Genomic DNA, 25,063 nt, shown 5'->3' on the forward strand with positions numbered 1-25,063 from the left:
ACCTGGCCGGCAGATGCAGTACAAGAGGAACACAGTGTCTCATAGGTTCTGTGCCATATTTGCTAGCTCAGTCTCACGTGTGTCAGATACTGTAGGATATTTCATGTGGCACTGGATGCCTCTTATGTGGGCAATTCTATCATTCGTTTAATGTTAATAGATACAAAAAGTGATCCCCCTCCCCGCCTAACTTGCTTTTATTGCAACAATTGTTTTTTTAAGCAGAGGTACTGTGAGGTCAGAAAACAGGAGTTATACTCCTGTTATTTTAAAATAAATTTGAGCAGCATAACATTTTTAAAGACTTCATTATAAATAGCCATCCACCAAACATAAAAACTAGAAAAATATTTTTCAACATCTTGTGTAAGTAACTTGCTGAGTTGAGCATGTTTTTCATTACCGTTATAGTAACGCATATCACTAATAGTCATGATACAGGCTATGGAGTTCCTGTATCTTAAATGAAAAGCCCACATCCTGTCGTAGGTCAAGTTATTCTCAAAACATCTGCTCACTGATCTATGCAAAATACTGTTTTTATCAAATGCAGCGTGGTCAGTGACAAAGTGATTCTGAGCTGCTTTTTATCATTTACAGATGTTCAGCCTCCCATTCATGGTTGAGGCATTTTGCTGGAGCAGTATTTAACTTACAACATGGGTTGCCATTACAAAGGAAAAAACGTTCAGTTGCTCCGTCCATTATCAGTGGTATCTTTTCTGTGAATAGAGGACTTCAGTCTCCATAAATATCACTTTGGGACTTTTCCTCAGTTCTCAATTCCTTTTCTCCTGCTTCCCCTCCCCCTCTCCCAAAATAAAACCCCAAGCAGTGCTAAAAACAAGTCATGCAAAAACACAAGAAGAAAACTCACAGAGCTAATAGTCATTTTCCCATGTTCTTCAGCCCCACACTATTCAGATTGAATTAAATGAGATTGTTAGACTTTATGTTAAGTATCTGTGATGCATCACTTCTCTTTTGTGGTTTTTTTTTTTCACATACTGCTGTAAGTAAAAGCAATCTCTCATCAGTCACGGTTCCCATGTTTTTTAGTTTTGCTTCTCAATATAATGATCACTTGGTACTCCTCTTTTTTTTTTTTTTTTCCCCTTCTCCTTCACCCTCCCACACCTTTAGAGCAAAACGATAATTGATAATTGTAATTTGCCTTTGAACTTAACAACATGTATGTCTGTAGTGTTACAGAGAGGGAGAGAATAGGAGTTCCCACTGAACCAGAGTCTGCAGACAGCAACGCCTATCCTCCAGCAGTTGTCATCTACATGGTGGATCCTTTTACTTACACTGCAGATGAAGAATCTGCCTCAGCCAACTTCTGGCTGCTAAGTCTGATGAGATGCTACACAGAAATGTTGGATAACTTGCCTGAGAATATGAGGAATTCTTTCATTCTCCAGGTAACTACCTCACTCCGTATTTCCACATTGGACAGTCATTCTAGCCCAGCATACTTTTGATATGTACAGTATACTGAAAGATACAACATGAAGGATAATCTATAAAATTTAGATAATGCTTACAAATTATTTTATTAAAAGTACAAGGCTGTAACTTAAAAAAAAAGATGTGCTTTGGCTTTGATGGGGATATTAACTTAAGGCAGCCATAGTATCCTTAAATCAAATCTTTTGCATGGTTCCAGTAATCATGTTTGATAGATGCTTCCTGAAGAGGTACTTCAGTTTATCTTACAACTTGGATTGCCGTTGTCGGGAAAAATGTTCAATTGCTCCTTCGATTTTTTTGCATGTTGAGTTGTTTGCTTATTATATTCTTTCTGAATTATACTGTTTAATGCAAAAGAAGTATGTGAAACCGGACAATTAATGCATAATTTAACTACTGTATTGTTATTATCTGCTGCTTAAAAATAATTTACCATGTAAGTTGGTATATAATAATAGCTACTTAATATGGAATTACTTAAGAATTGAATTTGTATAGTCAGAAACAGAGCCTGGACTGTTGCCAAGGCTGCCTGCATCTTGCCAAGTGTCTTCTTTCCCAGTAGCTCAGTCTAAATAGGGGGAGAATGGCAGGCCAGAGACTACAAGCAAACAGACTCTGCGTGTGCATAGGTAATACAGGCAAGAATTAGCAAAAAGATTTAGCCAGGATAATCAAAACCGACCTTAGTTGTGAATGCTTGACTTGGCTTAAAAGTGTTTTATTTTGTTTGAATTTAAAAAAAAATTATTAGAGGCTATTACAGTGTCTCAAGTTGGACACTAAAGACATTTGTCATTTTTCGCAATCTTGACATTTTCTTTTATGGCAACCTTATTTTTCCCTGAAGTGATTTTGACACCAAAATATTTTAGGTTTGGGGACAAATTAAAAATTAGCTTCACAACTGCATATTTTAGTAGTGCAGGCAATTTAACTGATTGAAACCTGAAGGTACTAAAAATAAAATAGCAATTGACATTGCTTTAAAAATAAATCAAATATAAATATGTTTACAGATTTATTGTAATTCATATGTAGACCGGAAAAGCCCTGCTACTGAAATTATTGGATCAAGAAGCTGTCTTAAAAAACAAAAACAAAAAAAACCCCCCAAAACTGCTGACATTTATTAAATAGAATATGCTGCCAAAGTTCTAATGGTTCAAGTAAGAAACAGAATGATAGAAGTTGTGTGTTAAATGTTATTACTACTGAAAACATTTGTTAAAACATCTGCTTAGGTCTCATTGTGCTGGATACAACATAATACTTTGGAATGACAGTTTCTGCTCCAAAAATCTCACTATTCAAAAGAAAAGACCGGTTTCCACAGCCATGTGTGGGACACTGTATTTCTCAATGTACATAAAGAATGAGTTTACAAGCATTTAACTTCAATTTTAAAAAGGATTTGAATGGAAAAGATTATTTTTATTGTTTTCTTTACTTCTGAAAGAACACTGTGCCATTTTTCTTTCCTGTTCCTGTGTGCAGATTTACAGGGTAATCTGCTTGTTGCTGGTGGAACGTGCAAATGGAAGTGTTTTGCTTGACATTGTTTTCTGAAACAAACAAAACTGAACATCAGCATAAGAGTTGCTGAGGTTCCACTGTTTTGCTACATTAAAAAGGAGAAACAAGACTCACAATCCACATAAATCATTATAATATAATCTTAATTCTGCTCTCTACAATCTTACCAAATGGCTTCTTTAAGAACGACAATATAGTGCCGATTCCTACATGAACAGCAAACGAATCTTGATTCTGACTACAGCCTATCTAAACAAACCTGCCTAATCACAAAGTTCAGAATGCCAAGATTAATAGCAGGACTACTTTAAAATGAAGATGTTGATCAGAAAAACAGTCTAACAAAATTAAAAGTGTGTTAAAAGTGTGCGAGTATGGGCTTTTGGTTTTGGATTGAGGATATGTCATACTATTTCCCCATGTGTAAGTGGTAACTTGACCCGTTCTTGGAGATCCTGCTTTTCATTCTCCAATAGCACTTTTAAAATGTAGAGTTAAAAAACCAAACCTGGCCCAAAGTCTTAAGCTGTTGCTTTTAAATGCTACTAGTAATTACTTCTTGTGGTATACTCCTGATATAGACTATAAGCATAATTAGTCATGTCCCTCTCCCAAACTGTAGTGTGAAGGAGTGGATTTTATAAAAGACTTGAGCGGGGAAAATAATCTGGGCTTAAATTTTTAGTTAGTTAGGTTAGTTTGGTTTTTAATTCAGTGATGTTTAACAGAAAGCAAATTTCACTGAGTCTCTAGTAAAATGTGTTTGTCAGGCATTTTGGCCTGAATTTTTAAGTACTGTTCAGTTATTGTTGCCCTATAAGAAGACTCCTCCACTTACCCTGGACAGCAGGGCTTTCTCAGAGATTGTGCAACCTTAAATATATCCTTATAAGAGGAAACAGCAATTTTATGTCACTGAATATTGCAGCCAATCATGCAAAAGGGCAGCAGTCCTGATGAGAAGCTACAGGTACTGTAATGCAAATAGTTGAGCACAACATAGGAAGTTTCATGGTTGTTAAATGACTAACGAATGAGTGAATCTTATTTGGTTTGGTGTTGATGAACCAATGGTGTTTTATTGTTTATATGAATTATATAGATTGTGCCTTGCCAGTACATGCTGCAGACAATGAAGGATGAACAGGTTTTCTACATTCAGCACTTGAAGTCTTTGGCATTTTCAGTGTATTGCCAATGCAGGAGGCCATTGCCCACGCAGATTCACATTAAGTCTCTCACAGGCTTTGGGCCAGCTGCCAGCATCGAGATGACCCTCAAAAATCCTGAGGTTAGTATTGGTGCCAGGAAAATAAAAGCCTGTTAATAAATTGTATCCACATTTCTGAAATAGGGAAAAAGAGTAGGGAAAATACTTTTGAGGAGTATTTTTTCAAGGTACAGAAGACAATGATAATACAAAGGGAAAAGACAGTACTAACTACAACATAGTAAGACAAATGCCAGACTGTTTGCTTTCAAAACATTTTAAGCTTATGGTTTGGAATCAAAAAACAAAAGGTTGAGTTTAAATTCAGTGTGAAAGAAGAGAAAAAGTATGCTGTTATTTGGTACTGAGACATGTTGTAGTTTTTGTCTAATGTATTCCTACCAGAAAGTGTTTACATCCAACCTTTATTATATATGTAATATATGCATATATATGTATAAACAATATAAATAATCTGCATGCATATATATGAAGTATGTTTGCTGTGCATAATTAGGTATATCATTTAATTCTCTGAGATAATGGAGAAATCCCCCTACTTCAGTGGACTTACCTTTCATTTGTCTTTTAAACTGTAAATATTCAAGCCCTGTTTCTGGAATTTCAAAAGAAGAATAATCCATCCTGTTTTCCATGAATATTTCTCATGCTTTGGAAAATAACAGTGAATTTGATTTAATGAACCACCTGTAAACATTTACCTTGAAATCAAGATGTGCTTGTTAGAGTTTAAAAAATGTCAAGATCATTATAAAAAACAAACTATTAGCACATTTCATTACTCAAATAAAACCATAAGGAAGAAAATACACGTTAGTCAGAAAGCTCTCACTCAAAATTTCTTCAGAAATTCTTCAGCAGTCCTGTGCCATGCACCTCTTCGACACGCTCTTTGCTCATGCCTCCGTGAGGAAGGCTGTTTGTTCCACAGGGTGCGTTGTGCAGTAAGCTATGAGGATTATCATTTGGGCTAGGCAGGAGTAAGGGGAAGAGGAATAAACTTGAAAGACCCCTGCAGTCTTCTCCTCCCTTTAATGTTCCTGCACTATTGCCAAGGAAGTATACTTTTAGAAAGAGACATAAGCAGAAATATGGTACCTTCGTAATGTCTCTAATAAAACACCATAATTTACTTTTTTTCTCTAGCTAATTAACTTGCCCTTTTGATGTCATGTTTTAATTTTTTAAAGACACAAAAGAAACAAAAATATGAGGTAAATAATGTTGTTTATTTTATTATTTATGGGTACCGGCTTGCATTTAGTGCACTTAAATAATTAGATGTCTATTTTCTCCATCTTACATGCATTTCTGATCCAAACTTTGTCTGAAAAAATAGCAAAATATCCTGACCATTTCTAAATTATTGAGTATATCTGGCCAGGCTCATAAAGTCTTTTTCTTTAGGGAAGAGTTACAAAGCAAAGATAAGCTGGGGGCCAACCAGCTGGAAAGCAGCTTTGCAGAAAAAGGCCTGGGGGTCTTGGAAGGCAAGAAGATGAACATGAGCTAGCGTTACATCCTTGCGGCCAAGGCGGCCCGCCGTATCCTGGACCGCATTAGGGCAAGCGGGTCGAGGGAGGTGATTTTTCCCTTCTGCTCAGTCAGCACTGGTGAGAGCACATCTGGAGTGCTGTGCCCAGTGCTGGGCTCCCCAGTGCAAGAGAAACATGGACGTTCTGGAGCAAGTGCAGTGAAGGGACATGAAGATGATTAAGGGACTGGAGCATCTGACATCGAGGAAAGGCTGAGGGAGCTGGGATTGTCTAGCCTGGAGAAAGGAAGGCGCAAGAGGGATTTTATCAATGTGTATAAATAAGTGATGGGAGACAGTACAGAAGACAGAGCCAGTGTCTTCTCTGTGGTATCCAGTGACAGGACAAGAAGCAACAGACACAAATTGAAATAGGAGAAATTTTGTTTAAACATAAGAAAAATCTTTTTTACTTTGAGGATGAATGAGTACTGGAGCAGGTTGCCCAGACAGATTATGGAGTCTCCATCACAGGAGATGCTCAAAACCTGACTGGATGGGGTCCTGGGCAACCTGCCTTAACTGACCCTGCTTTGAGCGGGGGGGTGGACTAGACAACCTGCAGAGGTTTCCACCACCTTCCAACCTCAACTATTCTGCGATTTTATGATTCTAGGAAAAGAAAGATTTAATGACTTGCTGCTGTTCCTGTTCAGACTCTGCAGTAAGACTGCGCATGAAATTATTTGCAATGCTAGTTTACCTCTGCATATAGCTCTAACCTGGGTGCTAAATGGCCTTATTTCTTATGATCTCCTACAGGTTGGGGTTGGGGAGGGGGGGAGCTGGGTTCTTTTATTTTTTTTTTATTTTTTATTTTTTTAAAAAAAGAGAGAAGCACTATAACGTGTAAAGCAGATGTGCCAGTGTTCAACTCTGTTTCTGAGACCAAAGTATTTCTAAATGGAACTGTGACATAAGAATTTCAGACATCATGCTTGTTGTCCATGAAAATGTTATACCTACTACCTAGATAGAAAATTGTGTATGAAGAAGTTTAAGCTGTAGCTGTGTCATTTCTGAGTTTAAGTCCTTGGTACCTACGTTAGATGATGATATCCATTATCGCGTAGGTAGTGTGGGAATGGGCAGAGGAGAGCAGATTCTAGCAGTTTTAACAGAAGTATATACAGCAGGAACGGGTTTAAACTCCTGCTCGTTTCAGAGATTTATACCACCATGAGCAAAGACAGTTAGTTTTGCTATTTATAAAAGGAAAGAAAAAGGAATCTTTGGATAAGTTTTGAAATGAATCAGTTGTAACTAGTAAAAATGAATTCCATCCATATGGAAGTCCATCCTTCTTCCAGTGTCTGCCTTGACTGTGAATGCCTTTATCTGTTGTTTCAAACTCGCGTTTTTCTCTATTCACTGCTTATCTATGTTCTTGTATTTCTTACGTGAAACAGTTTTTCATGTATGTGCTGATGATGATGTTGGCTTTATTGCAGAGGCCCAGCCCAATCCAGCTATACTCACCTCCTTTCATATTGGCACCTATCAAAGACAAACAGACAGAGCTGGGAGAAACATTTGGCGAGGCCAGTCAGAAATACAATGTGCTTTTTGTTGGATATTGTTTGTCTCATGATCAGCGCTGGCTTCTGGCATCCTGCACTGACCTTCACGGTGAATTGTTGGAAACCTGCATAGTTAATATTGATTTACCAAACAGGTAGAAACCTTTATTTTTTACATTAAATCTAGGTCTATAGTTGTCATCACTCACTTCCAGTAGTTGCTTACAGTTGCTTACACGTTGCATTGTAATCACGTTTCCTGCCCGTGTGATCACAATACTGTTACTGTGATAACATTTAAATGGGCACTTCTGTAATTCATGATCTGCAGAGGAAGAAAGTTACTGTTACGCTTGTCTTACAAATACTAATTGAGAGCACCTTCAAGAACAATTGGTATGTTGCTCAGTATATGGACACATACTTTTTCTACTCCTTGTTCCTAAAAGGTAAGTTAGGCACCATTAGGACACTGTAAAAGCTCCTACAGCTGGTAAGCAGTGAAATAATTATATAGACTAGAAGTCTGAATACATTCTCCTTCTTTCTCTTTTAATTTTTTTTTTTCCTTCCATAATCTCCAGGTCAAGGAGGAGCAAGTTGTCTGCACGTAAAATTGGTCTGCAGAAGCTCTGGGAATGGTGTATCGGTATTGTTCAGATGACATCGCTGCCTTGGAGAGTTGTAATTGGGCGGCTCGGTCGCCTGGGCCACGGGGAGTTAAAAGGTAAGGAATTTCAGTGCTGTCGCAAACTGTGGATTTGGAAAAAAGAGATGGCATTAGTGAGCAAGGAAGAGTAATTTACAGGATTGATCACGATCTTTTAAAATCCTGCCCTGACACTGGATTTTTGTATCGTCTTGGATAAATCATTTACTTCAGTTTTTATCCATGTTTATACATTGGGTTTGACATCATTTGCTCGCATCTTGTAGGTACTGTCTAGATTAACTAGCACTAGCACAGTATATTTCCAAGTGCATTAATTTCCCTGTGTTTGATCGCATGCTAGACAAAGATCTGGACAATAGCTGTCCTGTCACAGAAAAAGAATTAGGATGCAATTCTGATTTCCAAACTTCAAAATAACAATTGTTATGAGTAAAGTTATTGAACAAAAGAAAAAAAAATTAATTTCTATGATATACCAAAATAACTGATAATCAGTGTTTATCAGCAATAAGGTACTCTCTGGGGCCTACAAAGAATTCCTAAAATCTAGCGTTCCTGACAGCTCTGTGGGAACCAAAAGGGAGCTCTGGAGTATTCTAGGTTCAGCTGCCTTAATCCAAGGGTAGGGACTGCCTTGCTTCACTTCTACAGTGATTCCTCTCGCTCATTTAAATATATGCATTCAGCATCGTATCTTCCATTCCTAATGGCTGTGGTCACTATTCATGTTTTTGCTGGTAACTGATTAACAGAAAACGAGGTTGTGAGAAGCTGTTCTGAGTTCTCTCCCATTTCCTGAATTGGAACATGAAGATGAGTTGGGCTGGAGGATAAAGATAGTTAATTAAACAGTGTACGTCCTCTTACACTGATAACTGAAGAGGTGAATTACTGTGGTTATTTTATTTTAAGAGATCCTGTATTTCTTGCGATTGGAAAGAATTTGAAAAACTGTACAAGAAATAAAAATTTAGTCCGAAAGCACAAGAAAATATTCTAAGGGGGGAAAAAAAGCAATAATTCCTTCCCCCATATAGTACATGCAGGGTAGAAGAGAAGTTGCCCGCTGTGGTAAGTGAATTTGGTGTCCATCCCATGCATGCGAGTTAAGTGTAATGAAGGCAGGAGGACAGATTAAGAATTTAATCAGTAGCGCTCTCCCTCTGATTTTGTGAATCTGTCAGTTAAAAGGTTAACTAAGGTCCCCTGAAGGGATATTTCCACCTCCACTGACAACTTTCTGAAGAAATGTTCACTGTATTTGCTTTATTTTGTGTATTTTACTTGTAAGAAAATTTAACAAAGTTTGTGTTGTGTGTGAATTCATATCTGTTTGCTTACATTTCAGATATTCCAATTAGGCAGCATGTTAGATGAAAACAGATGTCCTTTTTCAAAAAAAAGAACCAATACAGTTCAAAACCAGAGTTGGATGTAAATAAGAAAAAAATAAAATAAAATAAAATAAAATAAGTCCTTGTATGTTGCTCTATTTCACAGCAGATAACTACTTCCTCATACCTTACAGGTGGAATCAAAGACTCATTCTTACAGAAACACATGATCTTAAGTGATTTGTCAGAGTAATGCAGTTAGATCATTGGAAAACCAACAAGTTATCACAGGAGAAACTATTTTGCAGTAACTGTTTCAGTATGCAGTTTTGAGAGCCGTAAAATTGTTTAAAGGGGAAAATAGCCCAGAATAACTATTCTACTGTACCAATTTCCTTTTTCTGCTGTACATGAAAAATTACTATGCATTAAAAATGCCTTTGTGGGGTTAAGTGTATCAGTGCAACGTCAGCCAGCCTTTCCTGTCAAATCTGAAAATGTACTTTATGCAGTAACGCTCCAATTTTCTGCTCGTGTCTCTGTGAAAAGGGTACTGTCCTCTACTGCTTTCCTTCCATCACTGAAAGGAAGGATGCTTTAATGGTTAAAGCACAATACACAATATATAGGACTGCATTCTTAGTTCTAATACAGAGCAACTTTAAGTGACTTGGTCAAGCTCTCAGTTGTTCCTTGAATTTTAAGCTTCAGAGAAGTACGTGGAAGTTCAGTCCATTTATGCTTGAACGCTACATCTCCCAGTGGAAAGTGTTATAGAAATGCAAAGTGTTATTAGTATTTTGCTATTTGCAAGCAAGCGCTGGATTTTTCAGAATCCCATTGCGTTCTATCAAAACTTCCTTTTTTTTCCAGACTGGAGTATCCTCCTCGGGGAATGTTCTCTGCAGACAATCAGCAAACAGCTAAAGGAGGTGTGCCGCATGTGTGGTATCTCATCAGCGGACTCTCCTTCTATCCTCAGTGCCTGCTTAGTTGCCATGGAACCACAAGGGTCCTTTGTTGTGATGCCAGGTAAATAAGAAATACATCAGTCTTGGGAGACTTCTGGGCCCAACAGTAAGACCTTTACTAGCATGGCTAAATATGGGAGAAAACAGATTAAGCCAGCAGAATTTCCAAAAATACCATGAAGACGTATTATGTTGGGAGCATCGACTCCCAGGAGGAGAGATTACTTTATGTCACTGTCAAACTGATGACCTTTTCTTTGGGGAGGTCATGTTTTGAGGTAGACCAGTTTGCATAAGCTGAAATGCGATGTTGTACAAGCCCTTATGCAAGAATGACTGCAAACCTTTTAATAGTCTGTCATGTGAAAGAATAGGAGACAATATAAGAAGAAGTAAGAATAAATCTACTTCCCTTTTCACATGCTTAAGTTTTTTTAAAGAGCTCTGTTGTGAGCTACAGTCCAAAGGGCTAAGTCAAAGTGAAATTAATTTCATGAAGCTCTTCTGCATTGGATTGTTTACCTTTCCGTGTTGTACTTTGTAAGTATGTATAGTTATCTATGTGATGAGAAGTCCTTAAAAAACTGCTCTGGTTCTTAGTTTAGGAAGAAAAAAAAAAAAAAGATTACTGCATGGAATAGAACTAAATCGCTTGAAAATTACTCATCAAGCTGAATAATTTTCAAAGCAGAGTTTTAAGAGCATGAGAAAATAGATGGCAAGTTATGTTTTTAAAGGCCATCCAAAGTGGGGTATATTACTTAATTTGAATTTATGCAGATGTGGGTGTCCCAAATAAATTTGACTTCCACATCTAACAAGCAAACCTTTGATTAAGGAGCAGCAGAATGAAGGGAAAGATGGGGCATAGTATGGGAATTCACATAGCTAAATATTATCTATACAACGCGTGATCTTAATTTCAGGCTTTTTTAGTAATTTATTCTTTTTAAGATAAGAAACTTTAAAGGCTTGTATGAGCATGCAAACTGAGATTAGATGCATAGAAATTTAATCGGTAGAGAACATATATTTTGAAGATGATGCAAATCACTGTCTCTGCCATTGCTTCTTTTCTGGAAGATGCTGTCACTATGGGATCAGTGTTTGGCCGGAGTACTGCGCTGAATCTGCAGTCATCTCAGCTGAATACCCCTCAGGATGCCTCCTGTACACACATCCTGGTTTTCCCAACCTCTGCTACTATCCAGGTAGCACCAGCGAATTATCCTAATGAGGATGGATTCAGCCCTACTAATGGTAAGTTAACGTTTGTGTCTAGTGTAGGAGGTGAAATATTTGTGTTTGCTCAGTGGCCTACTCAAAAGGTACCAGCAGAGCTGTACCAGTTGTCAATAAAAACCGAATGGACCAGCGTTCTCCCATGGACCACATACCACCTTATTTTAATTTAAAGACACCACCACCTACTTTATAGTTAGAGAATAATGTAATATGTTTTTCTGAACACTGTTCTCAGGTAATCTATGAAATGTTCTTTCTTGTTGTTGTGACTTAACTTGTGAATTGATCAAGCCAAATTGTTTTTAATACTAGTGGTTCACTTGATGCTGTATTGCTTACAAAACCTGTCAGGAAGAAGGTACTTGTTTTAATATTTTAATATTTATATAAAGTAGGCAAAATAGACAAACCTAAGGGTTCTTAATATAATGGGTATGATTTTAAGCATACTCAGTCCTATAAATCATAACAGTAAGACTCCAATTAATACTTTTTATCAAATCAGTATTTTTCTAACTGTTTTATCATAAATCTTTTTAAATGATCATAGAAGGATTTAAACCAAGAATAACTACAAAACCCTTACGATAGATGTATCCTAACAGGAGGAGAGGTAGAGTACAGAGAAGAAGAAAGATCTAATATTTTTAATGAAAGAGTCTGCTTTGATCTGCTTCTCCTGGAAATCCAGTCGGCCTCACAAAAAGGAAGTCACCCTTCTTAATACTTAAGCAGCTGTCCTTTCAAAGCCTCAGAATCCTGACTTAATACTGTGCTGACAAATATTTAACCTGCATTAACCTGCCCTTTAGTGCTTCAGATGCTAATTAGAATCAGGTACAGGAGCTGGCGTTTTCCAAAATGGTGTTAAATTTAATTTTCTTAACTCTGTTGTATTTAATGATTAAACGGCTTCCTATGCTATTAGCCATCTCATTTATGCTTTGGAGGCTAAGCAGAGCATAACATTAGTTTTGTTTATTGAGGCTGTAGGACAGAAGTTAATAAACTAAGTTAATTCATTGCTTTTGCAATCCAGTGCTGCTCTTCAGAAGACGAAGAAAAACAACTACCTGCCTATTTGAGCACTAGGACTTCAGCTTGAAATTAGTGCAAGACAAATTCTTTTTCATTTTCATGTGATGTTAGTTGAAGCACATTTTTCAAGAAAAATGATTTATTGTAAATCACCTTTAAAACTATGTAGAAGTGTTTGACTATTATTTAGGGTCTCTTCAGGGTGTTTTAATATAAATCTGACTATGATTCTCATAAATCCAGTTAATTCAGACAGCTCCCTCTGTCTCTTTCTGTCCCCTAAAATGTACTTTAAATGTCATTATACTTTTAAAATGTCTTAGCCTGCTGAAAAATCTGGATTAGGAAAAAACCCTATCAACTATATTGTGATGTTTGTAATTTTTTGCTCTGCGCTTATAACCTTAGCTTTCCATCACATAAATTAACCGTGGCATCACAACTTGTGTTCCAAATGACCGAGCAATGGAATGTACTTTCACAGAATGCAAATACATTTTCAATGCATCTTTGCTCCCGTCCCACATATTAACATAAACTAAATTAAAATATGATCGCAAGTTATGGTAATAGTGTATCTAATTTCTGAGATGAAATCAAACTATTAAAAGCAGAGTTGTAAAAAGTCCTGCTGTAGTATTTAAAATGATCATAAAAGTGCATCATGGCACGTGAGTGTGGATCAGGCCCCGCTGCCCTTACGCTGAACAGTACTTGACTCTCTGAGCGATTTCCTTGAAGCTGCTAGGACTGTTCCCAGGATACTTTGAGCACATGTGCACCAAAGTGCCGGTGTGCAGCACTAGGAGCCTGAAGAGCGGCAGCTGCTGAGGATAACATACGTAGTTCTGTTTAATGTATTTCAAGTATTTTGTTAATGGATTTCTGTGACCAACTGCAGAGAGGAGTAATTCTTTTGGTTACAAAGGTCAATTTGGATTTGTTATTAAGCTAGTATGACAGAATTTTTGTGCGCTGTATGACCGTTGTAAAAATATGCGATTTTTTTAGCAGATATCTCCCAGCTTTTCCTTTCAAATCTGTGTGGTTGAAGTCAATGGTACTAAGAAGGACGAAACAGTAAAATGTGTATTGCTGCCTTTATCTGTCTCAAGTGTGTAAAAGGGAATGGTAATATATTAGAGAAGATTCTGAACAGAAATGAATACCAGAGATGAGAAATGATTTTTTTTCCCCCTCTTTTCCCTTTCAGATGACATGTTTGACCTCCCATTCCCAGATGACATAGACAATGACTTTGGAATTTTAATAACAGGGAATCTTCACTCTTCACCAAATTCCTCCCCAGTTCCTTCCCCCGGTTCCCCATCTGGTATTGGAGTGGGATCGCACTTCCAGCATAGTAGGGTAAGGCTCTAGCACTTCAGGGGACATGCTACTTGAAAGCAAGACAAAACAACAACAAAAAAACAAATCCTTCAACAGAATCTCTTTTTCTGTAGTTTCTCAAACGTAATTAAGCCAACAGCAAGGTACTTGCTAAATACCCTTGTAGAAGATGCCCCTGCCATGACTGTTTTTCAGAGTTAAACTTAGTGTAGAAGATAATACAGGAAGAGAGGAGGAGAGGAAGGCTTTTATTTCTTGTGGCAGAACAATGACCCTGTATAAACTTAGTCTGTGTTTATGTATTTGTCTCTGGAAAATCATACAGAATACCCCTAGCACAGTGACAAGCCTTTGAGAGAAAGGAAGACATGGAGAGCTCTGAATCAGATCAATTTCTGGGGAGACAAGAAGTGAGATAATTCTCTTAAATAATAAAACCCCGTCAATATAAACTCTGCAGGTGTTAGATGTTTATGCAAATGCTGTTTTCTTAGTAAAAATTAGCCCTGAGCACATACTGTTTAAAAGTTATTTTTGTTTGAAGTGGCTTTTAGAAAGCTGGTTCCAACCAGTGATTATTTAAAATGCAAATTGTTTTTGATAATTCAAGAAACATTTTTTTGAATCGGCTTTGGCATAATTTGGATCATGTTTGATGGAACTCTTATGCATACATTTAGTTGTGTAAGAGACATTTAAAATGTTTTCCACCACAAGTATGCAGAAGCTTAAGAGGCGTCATAATTTGGCAGCAGAGAAGTTTTACTCTGAAAATAGTAGATTTAAAGCAATAGCGTATTCCTTCTTTATTAAATAGTACAGTCTTTTATTAGAGAAATAGAACTTAGACTGATTTTTTTAAATAGAATAAATGGATAAATCCATGTATTTAAAAGTTCTGTTTTAATAATCTGTAATTTTTTAAAAAATAACAGGATCCGTACCTGTGACTATCACTGGTGGTTTCAAACAGTCTCATCTAGTAAAATTATAAATCTGGTTAGAGACAAAGTACTGAATACCTACTTAGGGAGGTACCCAGCTAAGACATTTGACTGTGAATAATACTACCCATCCATCCTCTCTAACAAAACAGCGCATTTTTCTAAATGTAGGTATCTTCTTAAGAAAAAAATTCACTCACTCCCTGAAAATAGCTGATATTCAGAATTATGAGAAATGCCAGTTTTACCACCTGGAAGGAAGGCGTCTGTGGACTTCCTTGTTACCTCTCTCAGAGTGCTTCAATGGTCAGCTTAGTGTGCGCAAAAGAAATGTTTCCACTAACCACAAAAATGCTGATGTTGAATTTTGTGATCTCAGTACACAATCACCTTGCACTAATACTTCAACTCGCTTTTCAGAGGTTAAATAATTACACATTTCTGTCAACTGGTTATTTCAAACTGCTGTATGGGCATATTCAAAGTTTTAATTCTGTTCCCAAACCCTCTAGTCATAAATCACAACTAAGCACTCATTACAATGTCCCTTTCCTACTTAGTTGATTGAACAATCTCTGTTCTGTACCACTTTTAGAAAAATGTGTTATACAACTTATACTCAATGGAACTCTATCCACATGCCTTAAGAACAGTACTGAAAGGTTAATGACCAAAGAGCTTAGAGAGCTGGACAAGCCATTTCTAGATGAACCTGTCATAGTAATTCAGTTTAACCATTAACAAGGGCCTAGTAATTGATGTGTAATTTTTGGTTTTAAAAAAGCAACAGCGTGTGATCATTACCTTGTGGGTCAGGGAAGGTCAAGCCTCCGTCCATGTAACCCATAATTGATTGCTGCAGTTTACCAGAATAAGCCCTGATTGCTCAGCAGCCAGTTTCAAGGTCTGCTGTTAGGTTTTACAAGTGCCCATAGCCAGGTGTGCTGTAGCCGCCTTCTCCAAGCTTTATGGACTGTTTAACTTCCTTTGATTCCTGATCAAGATACTACTGTTGAAGAAAGACCTGCTTCAAGGACTAGCACTGAAGGTTCTGTGATTAAGCCAGCTTCCTTTCAGTAGAATGTTTTTCTGTTTTTCCCTGCTGCCTTAAAAGGTGTAGGTGGATTAAAGAGACTGCCTGTCCCAGTTCTTCTGGGATAAGTTTCAGTCTAGAATACTTTGCAAGTATGTTGGGCGGGGGAGGGGGGCAGGCAGGGGGAGTGGGTGTCTATGAAATAAAATCGTAAAGGCAGAATAATGAAGAGTGTTTACAAAAAATAAATCCATTAAAATAAAAATATACTTTAGAACGGAACGGCAATCAGCCCTTCTAATATCTAAGGTGATCCTTCTAGGTTTGTTAATGTGGTCCACGATATATAAGGCATTTTTTATAAGCACTGTGAGATAAACTCTCATGAAGCATTCCTATACAAGAGCCTGGTGTGCAGAAGGTTCATCTGTTTTGGTTTTAGTCTAAGGAAATAAAAACACATACATATATGCTGACAGGGAACAACAACCTAATGTCTGATTAAATCAGTTCTGAAGGCTTTTTCTTCTTGTTCCACTCTCTCCTCTCCAAATAACTTTGCCCTATATATGAAAACTTGAGTAACTAATTCTAAAAAAAAAAATAAAAAAAATACTGTGTTTAAATGAATAACTGATATAACTAGAAAAGCAGAATCAGCTGTTTCTTTTCCCCCCCACACTGGATGTTTGCATGTATAAAACATAGTATCTTCCGTTCAAGTTATTCTCACAGCAAGGAATATAAAGTGCAACTTTTTTTTTTTAGGTAGAAAAGTAACTAACTGAAAGAACAAACACACTGAGCTTATGAAGATGCAGGTATTCTTTGTTCTTGCATAGCTGAGTGTGTAACACATTCTTTCATTAGCTGAACTCAGGAACATCTGCAGTGCAACTTGATGTTTTTTCTAGGTATGGGAAAAGCCTATAAGGCTATAAACTTACGGAGGCTATATAAACTTAAAATCAGCACTGCTCTGTTCTCTGCCTGCCCACATTAAGCTATTCAGGTTCATAGCCAGAACTTAGTACCTGTAAGTTACTCTGTAGCATCAACATCTCTGTAAACTCACTTCAGTTTAAGAGCTTAACATTGCTGTTAGGGAACCTAAAGTGATTCTGGAACATATGCCTTGGAAACCCAACTGCAAGGGATAAAGGAAAGGATTAGACAACTTTGACTAAGATTTGTGAATAAAGGGAAAGCATGGCACAGCCTGAGATTAAAGGATAGTTCATTAATAACAAGACAAAACTGGATTAAAGCCTGAGTGGTTAGTAAAGAAAATGAATGTTATTGGAGGGGGGATGTAATGACCTAAAACAAAGAACAAACAAATGCCTTTTTAACTTTTTCTTCAGAGCCAAGGGGAACGTCTTCTTTCTAGAGAAGCCCCTGAAGAACTGAAGCAGCAACCCCTTGCTCTAGGATACTTTGTATCAACTGCCAAAGCTGAGAATCTTCCACAGTGGTTCTGGTCATCCTGTCCGCAGGCACAAAACCAGTGTCCCCTCTTCCTGAAGGTCTGTCTTAGTATCCTTTCACAGGGGAAAGGGAGGATGAATTTTATTCATCTCCTGTGAATTTTCCTTGAAAATACTGGCTTTGCATGTTATCTCAACTGGCAGTATTGGGAATATAATTCTAACTTTGAATTTAATCAGATAGCTGGCTATTAAAATTTACTCTCTGTTCCTACAGCCTTTACCTGAAATGGAATAGAATTTGGCAACTTCTAGATATGCAGTCATCAAAGCCATATCCAGTATTAAGGAAATGTCCTAATTGTCATTTTCTAAATTTTGGTCAACCTAAGACAGGAGGGACATAGCTCCTATTCTGCTATAGTCCAGTTATGACACATGAATTAAAAATTAGAAAAATAGCAGCTCCAGATAAAGCACTTACTTTCCAGTCCTATAGCCCTACTTGTAAAAGTCACACAGTGCAGTCTTGCAACATCAGAGCATTTATGATACCTTCCATTCTGTAAGATTGCTAGTGCTTGCAAAAGGTGTACAGCAGAACTGATTCAACTACTAGAAATTCACTGCCCCCCTGTAGAGACACGTGCAACTTATTCTCATGAATCAAGAATACAGTTTAATTACCAAATGTTAAAACATTTTTTACAAGTATCATGTAGTCTTCTAGCTAAATTGTCTTATCTGTGTCTGCCAGGCTATTATCAGAGTGAAGGTGTTCAGTATTTCTCAATTCTTTCCTCATGCAAAAAAGGCATTTTACAGTTGATCATTTAAGAATGACTGCTGTAGTCAGCAAGTGGGGCTTTATGTTCACTAGACCACCCCCACTAGCTCAGTATTGAAGTACCCAATTAAATGAGGTCCTTATCCCTTACGCCTTCCACTTTTTCATGAATAGATTTCCTGTAGTGCTTTGCTCTAAACCTGCTAAATGGAGATCTCAAAAATAACATGAAATGCAAGCCGCCATATTTATGGAGCTAGAGGTGAAGCTTTATCTTAAACTTAAAACTACATTTTTGTGAATGTGTAATACAAATGCTATGGTTCATTTCCAGTGGTAAAAGCATAGTCAGCAGAGCTCTAGGCAACTCTACAAATTCCTTCCATAAGCTTATGCTAGATTTGCACTGGAGAGAAGGAGCCACCACCCTTCCTCTTTCAGATCTAGGCTGAATTAAATGTTTCATTGGACTTGGAACATTCTGTTTTGGTTTGGACAATTTTTAATAAAAGCATGGGGCTGAATTTGTGTGGTAACATATACATCATTCAGAGAGCAGTGGTGCTGTCTCCTTTGTGCTGCGCAGCACTGCAATTAGAAAATTTGTATGGCATGTGAGACACACGGGTTCAAGTACTCTCTGTCTGATATGGATTAATGATTTTTGAGCTGAGGTATTCCACCTGTAATGTGCAGGCCACAATTGGTGGAGTATGACTTAGAAGTGTTGCCTAGGCAGGCTGTGTGGCCTATTAGGCTATCCACTTGAAAGGTTTACGTGCTTGGCTCTGTCCCTGCACGTGATCAACATGAAATCCCTTTCCTACCCCTATATAAACTAACGCATAGACCTTGCTCCAGAAGAGAGAGAGAGAGAGAGAGAGATATTCAGAAAGCGTAACTGAACAGAGCATGCCCAAGACTGCATCAAGTGTTCTGGCTGGCCGTCCCCCTCCTGCATGGTATACTGTGATGGGTCTCCTATTGGAGAGTTTGAAGAATCAGAATGTTTTATTACCGAAATACCAAGAGAACCACAGACACATTCCTAAAAGTGTTTTCCCTCATCATTTCTTCCCTGAAAAACATATAACAGTTAAATGACAACTTCAGAATGCACCTGGCCATGGTAGGTTCAACAGAGAATTGTCAGTTCAGCTTGCCAGCATTTCAAGCTCTCCTGTATTTGCTCTCTGTGAATCTTCAGAAATCCTTGCCATGTGAAGAGTTAATTTGTGGGGTCTTTTTCCTTTCAAAGGCCTCATTGCATCACCATATATCTGTAGCGCAGACAGATGAACTTTTACCTGCCAGAAATTCTCAGCGTGTTCCTCACCCCCTGGACTCTAAAACTACATCAGATGTCTTGAGGTAGGTAACACCTTTTAGGTTCTGCATTTTCTCTGTGAGGTTATGGGAACACAGCACTGAAATTTCAGAGACTGTTTCTTTTTAATCTGGCAAAATTAGCCCTTAGGTTTATCAACTGTTTACACCTCTACTATGCCTTAGCTGTGTGATTTAAAAAAAAAAAAAAAGTCTTACTATGATTGGCACCACCACTAGCAAAGAGTAGGACTTACTTCCTATAATTATAGAAAAAAAATATATATTTTTAGATACTTACATACATTTATTCCTACAATTATAACCCTTATTTCATCAGTTTGCTGCAAAACTATCAAAAGGAATGGTTTGTGCCTTACAAAGTATAAATGGATGCCAACATGCCTTGCTTTGCCCCTCAGAGATTGTTCTCTTTAGCTGATGGTGTAAGCTGGACCGTGTAAATATTTTTTCTCACCAAACCAAATGGAATTATAGAACAAAGCAGAGGCACTCTCCTCATACCCAGTATCTCAGGAATTAGTATAATTACCTGGGATATAAAGGAGATATTCTTCCTGAATTAATACAGAGTTGTGAACCTGTTCTACTGTGGAAGATAGCTAGAAGAATGTTTGCCTTCATCCCATCTGTTGGGGCTGTTCTACCCTGGGAAAAAAAAAAATCTGTTTTATGAGACAGCATAGAGAGTGGGACACAAGTGCGAACAGTGTATGCTTATACCAAGTAGACAGTATCAATAGGAAACATTAAGAATAATCCATTCTAACTCAAAATAGTAAATATACTGTTCTAGAAGATCTGAATTTGTGTCATCTTAGGCAGAGGACTGAGCTATTGCATCTGTTCTGCGGTAATACTGTCTCCTCCTTTGTTTTGAGTAAAAGGATGATGCGCTCAGAGATGCACAGCGATAGGACAAGAGGCAAAGAACACAAGTTAAAACTTGGCAAATTCTAATTAGACGTAAGGAAGAATTATTTTACAATACAGCTGATCAAATACTGGAACAGACTGGCCAGAGAGGTGGTAGAATCTCCATCCATAGAGGTGTTAAGACTGTAGCGACAAGTCCCTCAGTAACCCGATCTGATTAGACTTGCTTTGAACGCAGGAGTGGACTAAATAACCTCCGGAGGTCTCTTCTGACCCGAATTATTCCGTGATTCTATAATCTCTACTATGTATTGGAGGAGGGCCTAGATTCAAACAGTTCAAATAGTCTGATGACAAAAATCATGTTCCACACAATCTTTCTGGCAAATTTGCTACTTGGCCTACACCACCAGCATTAGTAGAACCAGCAAAGGAGTAAACAATTCCATTTTTATTTTTCTCTCTGCATTCTCTTCTGCAGGTTCGTTTTGGAGCAGTACAATGCACTGTCCTGGCTTACATGTAACCCTGCCACTCAGGATCGCAGCTCCTGCCTTCCTGTCCACTTTGTGGTGCTCACTCAATTGTACAATGCCATCATGAATATACTTTAATAGATAGAAAAGCACTTGTTCTTCTGGCTTATTCTCCCCTCAACCTGAGAAACGTGCCACAGTCTGCAAAAATCACAATTTTGCTTGTCTTCAGACCAGTCGTGTGCTGTGCTTCTGTTCCTCCATAAGCACATGTGAATTCTGCAGTGTTCAAAACTAAACTACCCATTAACATCTCTGGCAGCTTCAGTCCAAAATCTGGGAACATCCAAGGACAGTGAACACACAGTAACCTCAAGCCAGTGTTAGTTTGGTGGCCCAGTAACTACTGGTCAGTGTGATTTTTTTTTTTTTCCTCCTTTTTTTTTTCTTTTTTGAGGAAGACTGCAGTATCTTTTTGCATTAGGAACTCTGATACACAACCAAGAGCAGTTTCAGCCCTGCAAGTAAAAATATCTTGTAGTGACCAGTTTGGGTTTTCCAAAAGTTTTTTTTCCTCGTTTGAACATCATAAACTGGGACTTTGCAGAAGAAGAAAACCAGTTGTAGTCTCGTATTAATTACTGGAGTTTTCTGTCTACCTGGAGTTCCTGTCAGAGTGGACTGGGATGAATGCATGCATTTGTTACCTGTCCATGTAGATATGAATGGTCTGGAGATATTTTATTTATTTTTAGGTTTGGGTAGGGAAGGGATTAAATTATAAAGGACCAGGAACAGTAGAATATTTTAACAGTCCAGCTCCGTTCCACTGTAGGGTTATTTATCTACATACCTCTCACTCTTCTGACCTAGAAATCAAAAATGAAGCTAGTAACAATCAAAGTCCAAGTTGGGAAGGGGAGCAGATTCAGAATTCTAACCGTGTCAGCTTGTTCTGGTAAGAATATACTTGTATTTTAAGGAATTCTCACCTGCATTTAGCCTGGTTAAAGCAAGAAATGGCCAGTGTTTAATGAAGGATAACACTACCTAATGGAAGAGTGAGTGAGTGAGAGGTAGGGAGGAAAAATACTTTAAAGCCCAATGTAAGGGCAAATGGAAAGTGGTAAATTAATCTATTGTAGAGCTATGATTGAAATATATTTCCAATAAATTTAATGATGCTAGAAAACTATTTACTGAAACCCAAGTCGCCCTTTAATTCTGGGCAGACTAGTCCATGTACATATCCAAAAATATGGTTTTTGTTTACACTAAATCAGTTACAAATCTGGTGTATTTTTTCTGACTATAGGAATATTATTTCAAAGAAATAATTTTTAAAAATTATATCATTAAATTAGTACTTGAAGTTATACCACTGTGGTGGAAAAGTTACTTTGTTTAGTAAAATGATTGCCATTTTAAAGGTTAATGGCTAATTGAAGTATTTTTATGACTCCTTCATTCCAGGCTTCAAGGAGTTTATATTTAAACTCCATTTTCTAATGTTTGTTGTTGCACTGTGCAGCAGGCATGGACTGCCTTATGTGAGGGGTCGGGCACTTTGATCAGGCTGTGTGACCTAGTTATCTATCTGTGGAGAAAAACCTACAAATTTTAAAGTTCTTCCAAAAGACGTTCATGTTCTGGTTAAAAAAAATGAAATTCTATGGTTTTAAAAAGTATTTTTCTTGAGATAATGTAACATTTAAAACAAATTATATAAAAAAAGAATTGCTTGTGTAATGAGAAGGTGAAGTCAGAGAAGTAACCTGTAAATGGATTATTTCATTCTCTGCACCAAACCTCCCACATGGGTATCCTCTTTGCAATGTATAGGTTAAAAAAAAAAAAAAAAATCTGATATCAAACCATTTGTATCTAATGTGTACAGTGTAAAATTGACTTTAAAAATATTGCAGTACTATTTTTTCTTAATCAGAAAAGAAAATTCTCAAGGCCTTTTGAAGAGCATAAAAAGATGAAGATTGTAAACTTGTATAAAAAAATTTAACTTGGGGAGGAAAAATGTAAAGTAGACATTTGTAATCTTTTACCATTTTGGGGTTATTTGTTCCCAGGATTCATCTGAACTTTGGATTATTATTTTGTTTGTTCTTTTTAAATGGGCCGTTTTTATCCAGGGGCGTTTCTTCCCCAGAAACCTGGTTCTAAGCAAAAATTAAAAATAAAAAAAGGGCAGCAAGGAGTAGTTTTCATCTGGTGTCTTTTATTTAATTTTTTTAAGTTAAGAGAAGCTGGTGACATATTTATACGTTTTTGTGCAAAATAAATGAATGGCAATAGATTTTAAAGAAAAATCTTATGTACTTCAGTGTGAAAAGTTCTGTATAATATTTCCCTTAAATATGCATTATTTTACTTGTGAGTTTTTTACTGAATTAATCTGAAATGTACAAGCCCTGGCTTTCCTACAGAGTGAAGAAAGTTATTTTATTTTTTTTTTTATTTCTAACTTTGGAAATTCATGCCTAAATCAGAATTATTATACAGTTGTTTGAGCTAAAGGGAGAGGGAGGGGTGGGGAATGTCCAGCATGCTTGTATGTATATTTCAGAACCTTTTTTAAATGTAAAAGCTGTACATTTCTGGGGAGTTCTGAATTTCTTTGTTTTGTTTTTTTTCTCTGAGCATTTTGCAGTGAGCTTCTTTTATATATAGCCGACAATTTGAAAGAAAACAAAAAAAAAAATGTGAAGTTCATTTTAAATCTACAGTATATCGCTGGTACAATACACTAAAAAAAGACTTTGATAAAAAGAAACAATAATAATAAAGACCTCCATTTTAAATGTCATTCATATATACCTTGTGGATGAGAGCTATATACTTTTACACACTTTTTTAGATGAATAAATTATTGAATTACTGAAACTACTGTTGCAGTTTTATTCCTAAGAGTATTTTCTTTGACTACTAAGTTTTAGCAAAGCATTCTTAGTGAAGAAGAGTCGGCATTAAAAAGTAGCTAGAGATCTCATGTGTGATGTGAATGGAACTGAAATTCACTTAAAGGCTCTTTATTATTTATTTACTTTAGAGAGACAGCTACCTTCCACGAAGTAACCCAGTGTCCACCTGCCTGTTAAGACTCGCTGCATGTCAATTAAATCTACAGCTTTGTCAGATGCCATTTCAGAGTAATATGGCTCATTACAACGTGCAAACGTTCACACTGCAGTAGTACTTAACTTTTCCTTAAAAGTGGAAATTAAAGCAAAACAGAATAGTCATTCTATTTAAAATTATGTCTGTTATGAAAGGAAATTAGTACCACTGATGTAGAAGTTGAGATAATCAGATTGTAAATTCTGCCAAATCAGGTGGGTAGAAGCGACCTGAGAGAATCTGGGGATACACTGGTAGTAGTTGCTTTGCATTAGCAACTTTAATCACAAGAGCTTCACCCCCTACAAATGAAATTGCTCTCTATTGGCCAGGTAAGCCTTTAATAGGAGATTGTAATGGCATATCAGCGTCCTGTGACCTCCTCCCCCATCCTGCAGTACGATTATATATAAAGTAACTGAAATGTAGTCAGCTCCAGATTAAAGAGGAACACTAAACCAGATCTGCCACCTCAGGTTGCCCAGAGAAGCTGTGGAAACTCCATCCTTGGAGGTGTTCAAGACTCGACTGGGCGAGTCCCTGATCAACCTGATCTAATTAGACCTGCTTTGAGCAGGAGGTTGGTTGGACAATTAGACCTGGGGAGGTCCCTTCCAACCTAAGTTATTCTGTGATTTAGCAGGCTTGTTTCTAAACACAGAAATGGGGAGGGGGGAGAGAGCTAAAAAAATTTCAACTAGTCCCCAACCCCTTTGTTGGTGCTGCACCTTAAAAGGCTTTTACGCAAACCCAAGTGAAAGTACATTTTGCATTTATCTCCCATAAGAATAGTTTAATATCATATCCTTAGCTTTACTCTTAAAAGAAAAGAAAAAGCAAAAAGCAAGTTACAGCCAACTCCCTGTTTTCTTGCCAGTTCTAACTATGCCATCAACCATGGCTAGTCTGTATGGCTGGTGGGAGCCATCTACTTACAACAGCTGTGACCCTCAAAATCCAATGAGACATTTTCTGCAGACCCAGAACACTGTAAAAACTCATCTTGGTAGCCCTCTGTCTTGCAAAGTATGCTTCAAGAACTTGCTTGTTTTCCCTGAAGAGAGGAAGCCTATGTCCACGTGCAGTCACAACTCCTGCAGATCAGATCGGATCGAGCAATTGCTACTCAGTCTCAT

General features: G+C 37.3%; 1 protein-coding gene across 3 annotated transcripts in view; it reads left to right on the plus strand.

Annotated features, from left to right (window-relative positions):
* MED13L (mediator complex subunit 13L) overlaps positions 1-23,696 on the plus strand; it is a 207,545-nt gene extending 183,849 nt beyond the window's left edge. For all 3 annotated transcript variants that reach the window (XM_068910828.1, XM_068910830.1, XM_068910829.1), the window contains 10 exons: positions 1,205-1,424; positions 4,112-4,300; positions 7,226-7,449; positions 7,879-8,021; positions 10,175-10,333; positions 11,356-11,532; positions 13,769-13,923; positions 17,247-17,408; positions 19,355-19,467; positions 20,801-23,696. In XM_068910828.1, coding sequence (XP_068766929.1) covers positions 1,205-1,424; positions 4,112-4,300; positions 7,226-7,449; positions 7,879-8,021; positions 10,175-10,333; positions 11,356-11,532; positions 13,769-13,923; positions 17,247-17,408; positions 19,355-19,467; positions 20,801-20,933 — 1,675 coding nt within the window. In that variant the 3' untranslated portion in view covers positions 20,934-23,696. The remainder of the gene's footprint in view (positions 1-1,204; positions 1,425-4,111; positions 4,301-7,225; positions 7,450-7,878; positions 8,022-10,174; positions 10,334-11,355; positions 11,533-13,768; positions 13,924-17,246; positions 17,409-19,354; positions 19,468-20,800) is intronic.
* The last annotated feature ends 1,367 nt before the right edge of the window (positions 23,697-25,063 follow it).

This window comes from Struthio camelus, chromosome 17 (genome assembly GCF_040807025.1).
Source record: "Struthio camelus isolate bStrCam1 chromosome 17, bStrCam1.hap1, whole genome shotgun sequence".
Classification (NCBI taxonomy): domain Eukaryota; kingdom Metazoa; phylum Chordata; class Aves; order Struthioniformes; family Struthionidae; genus Struthio; species Struthio camelus.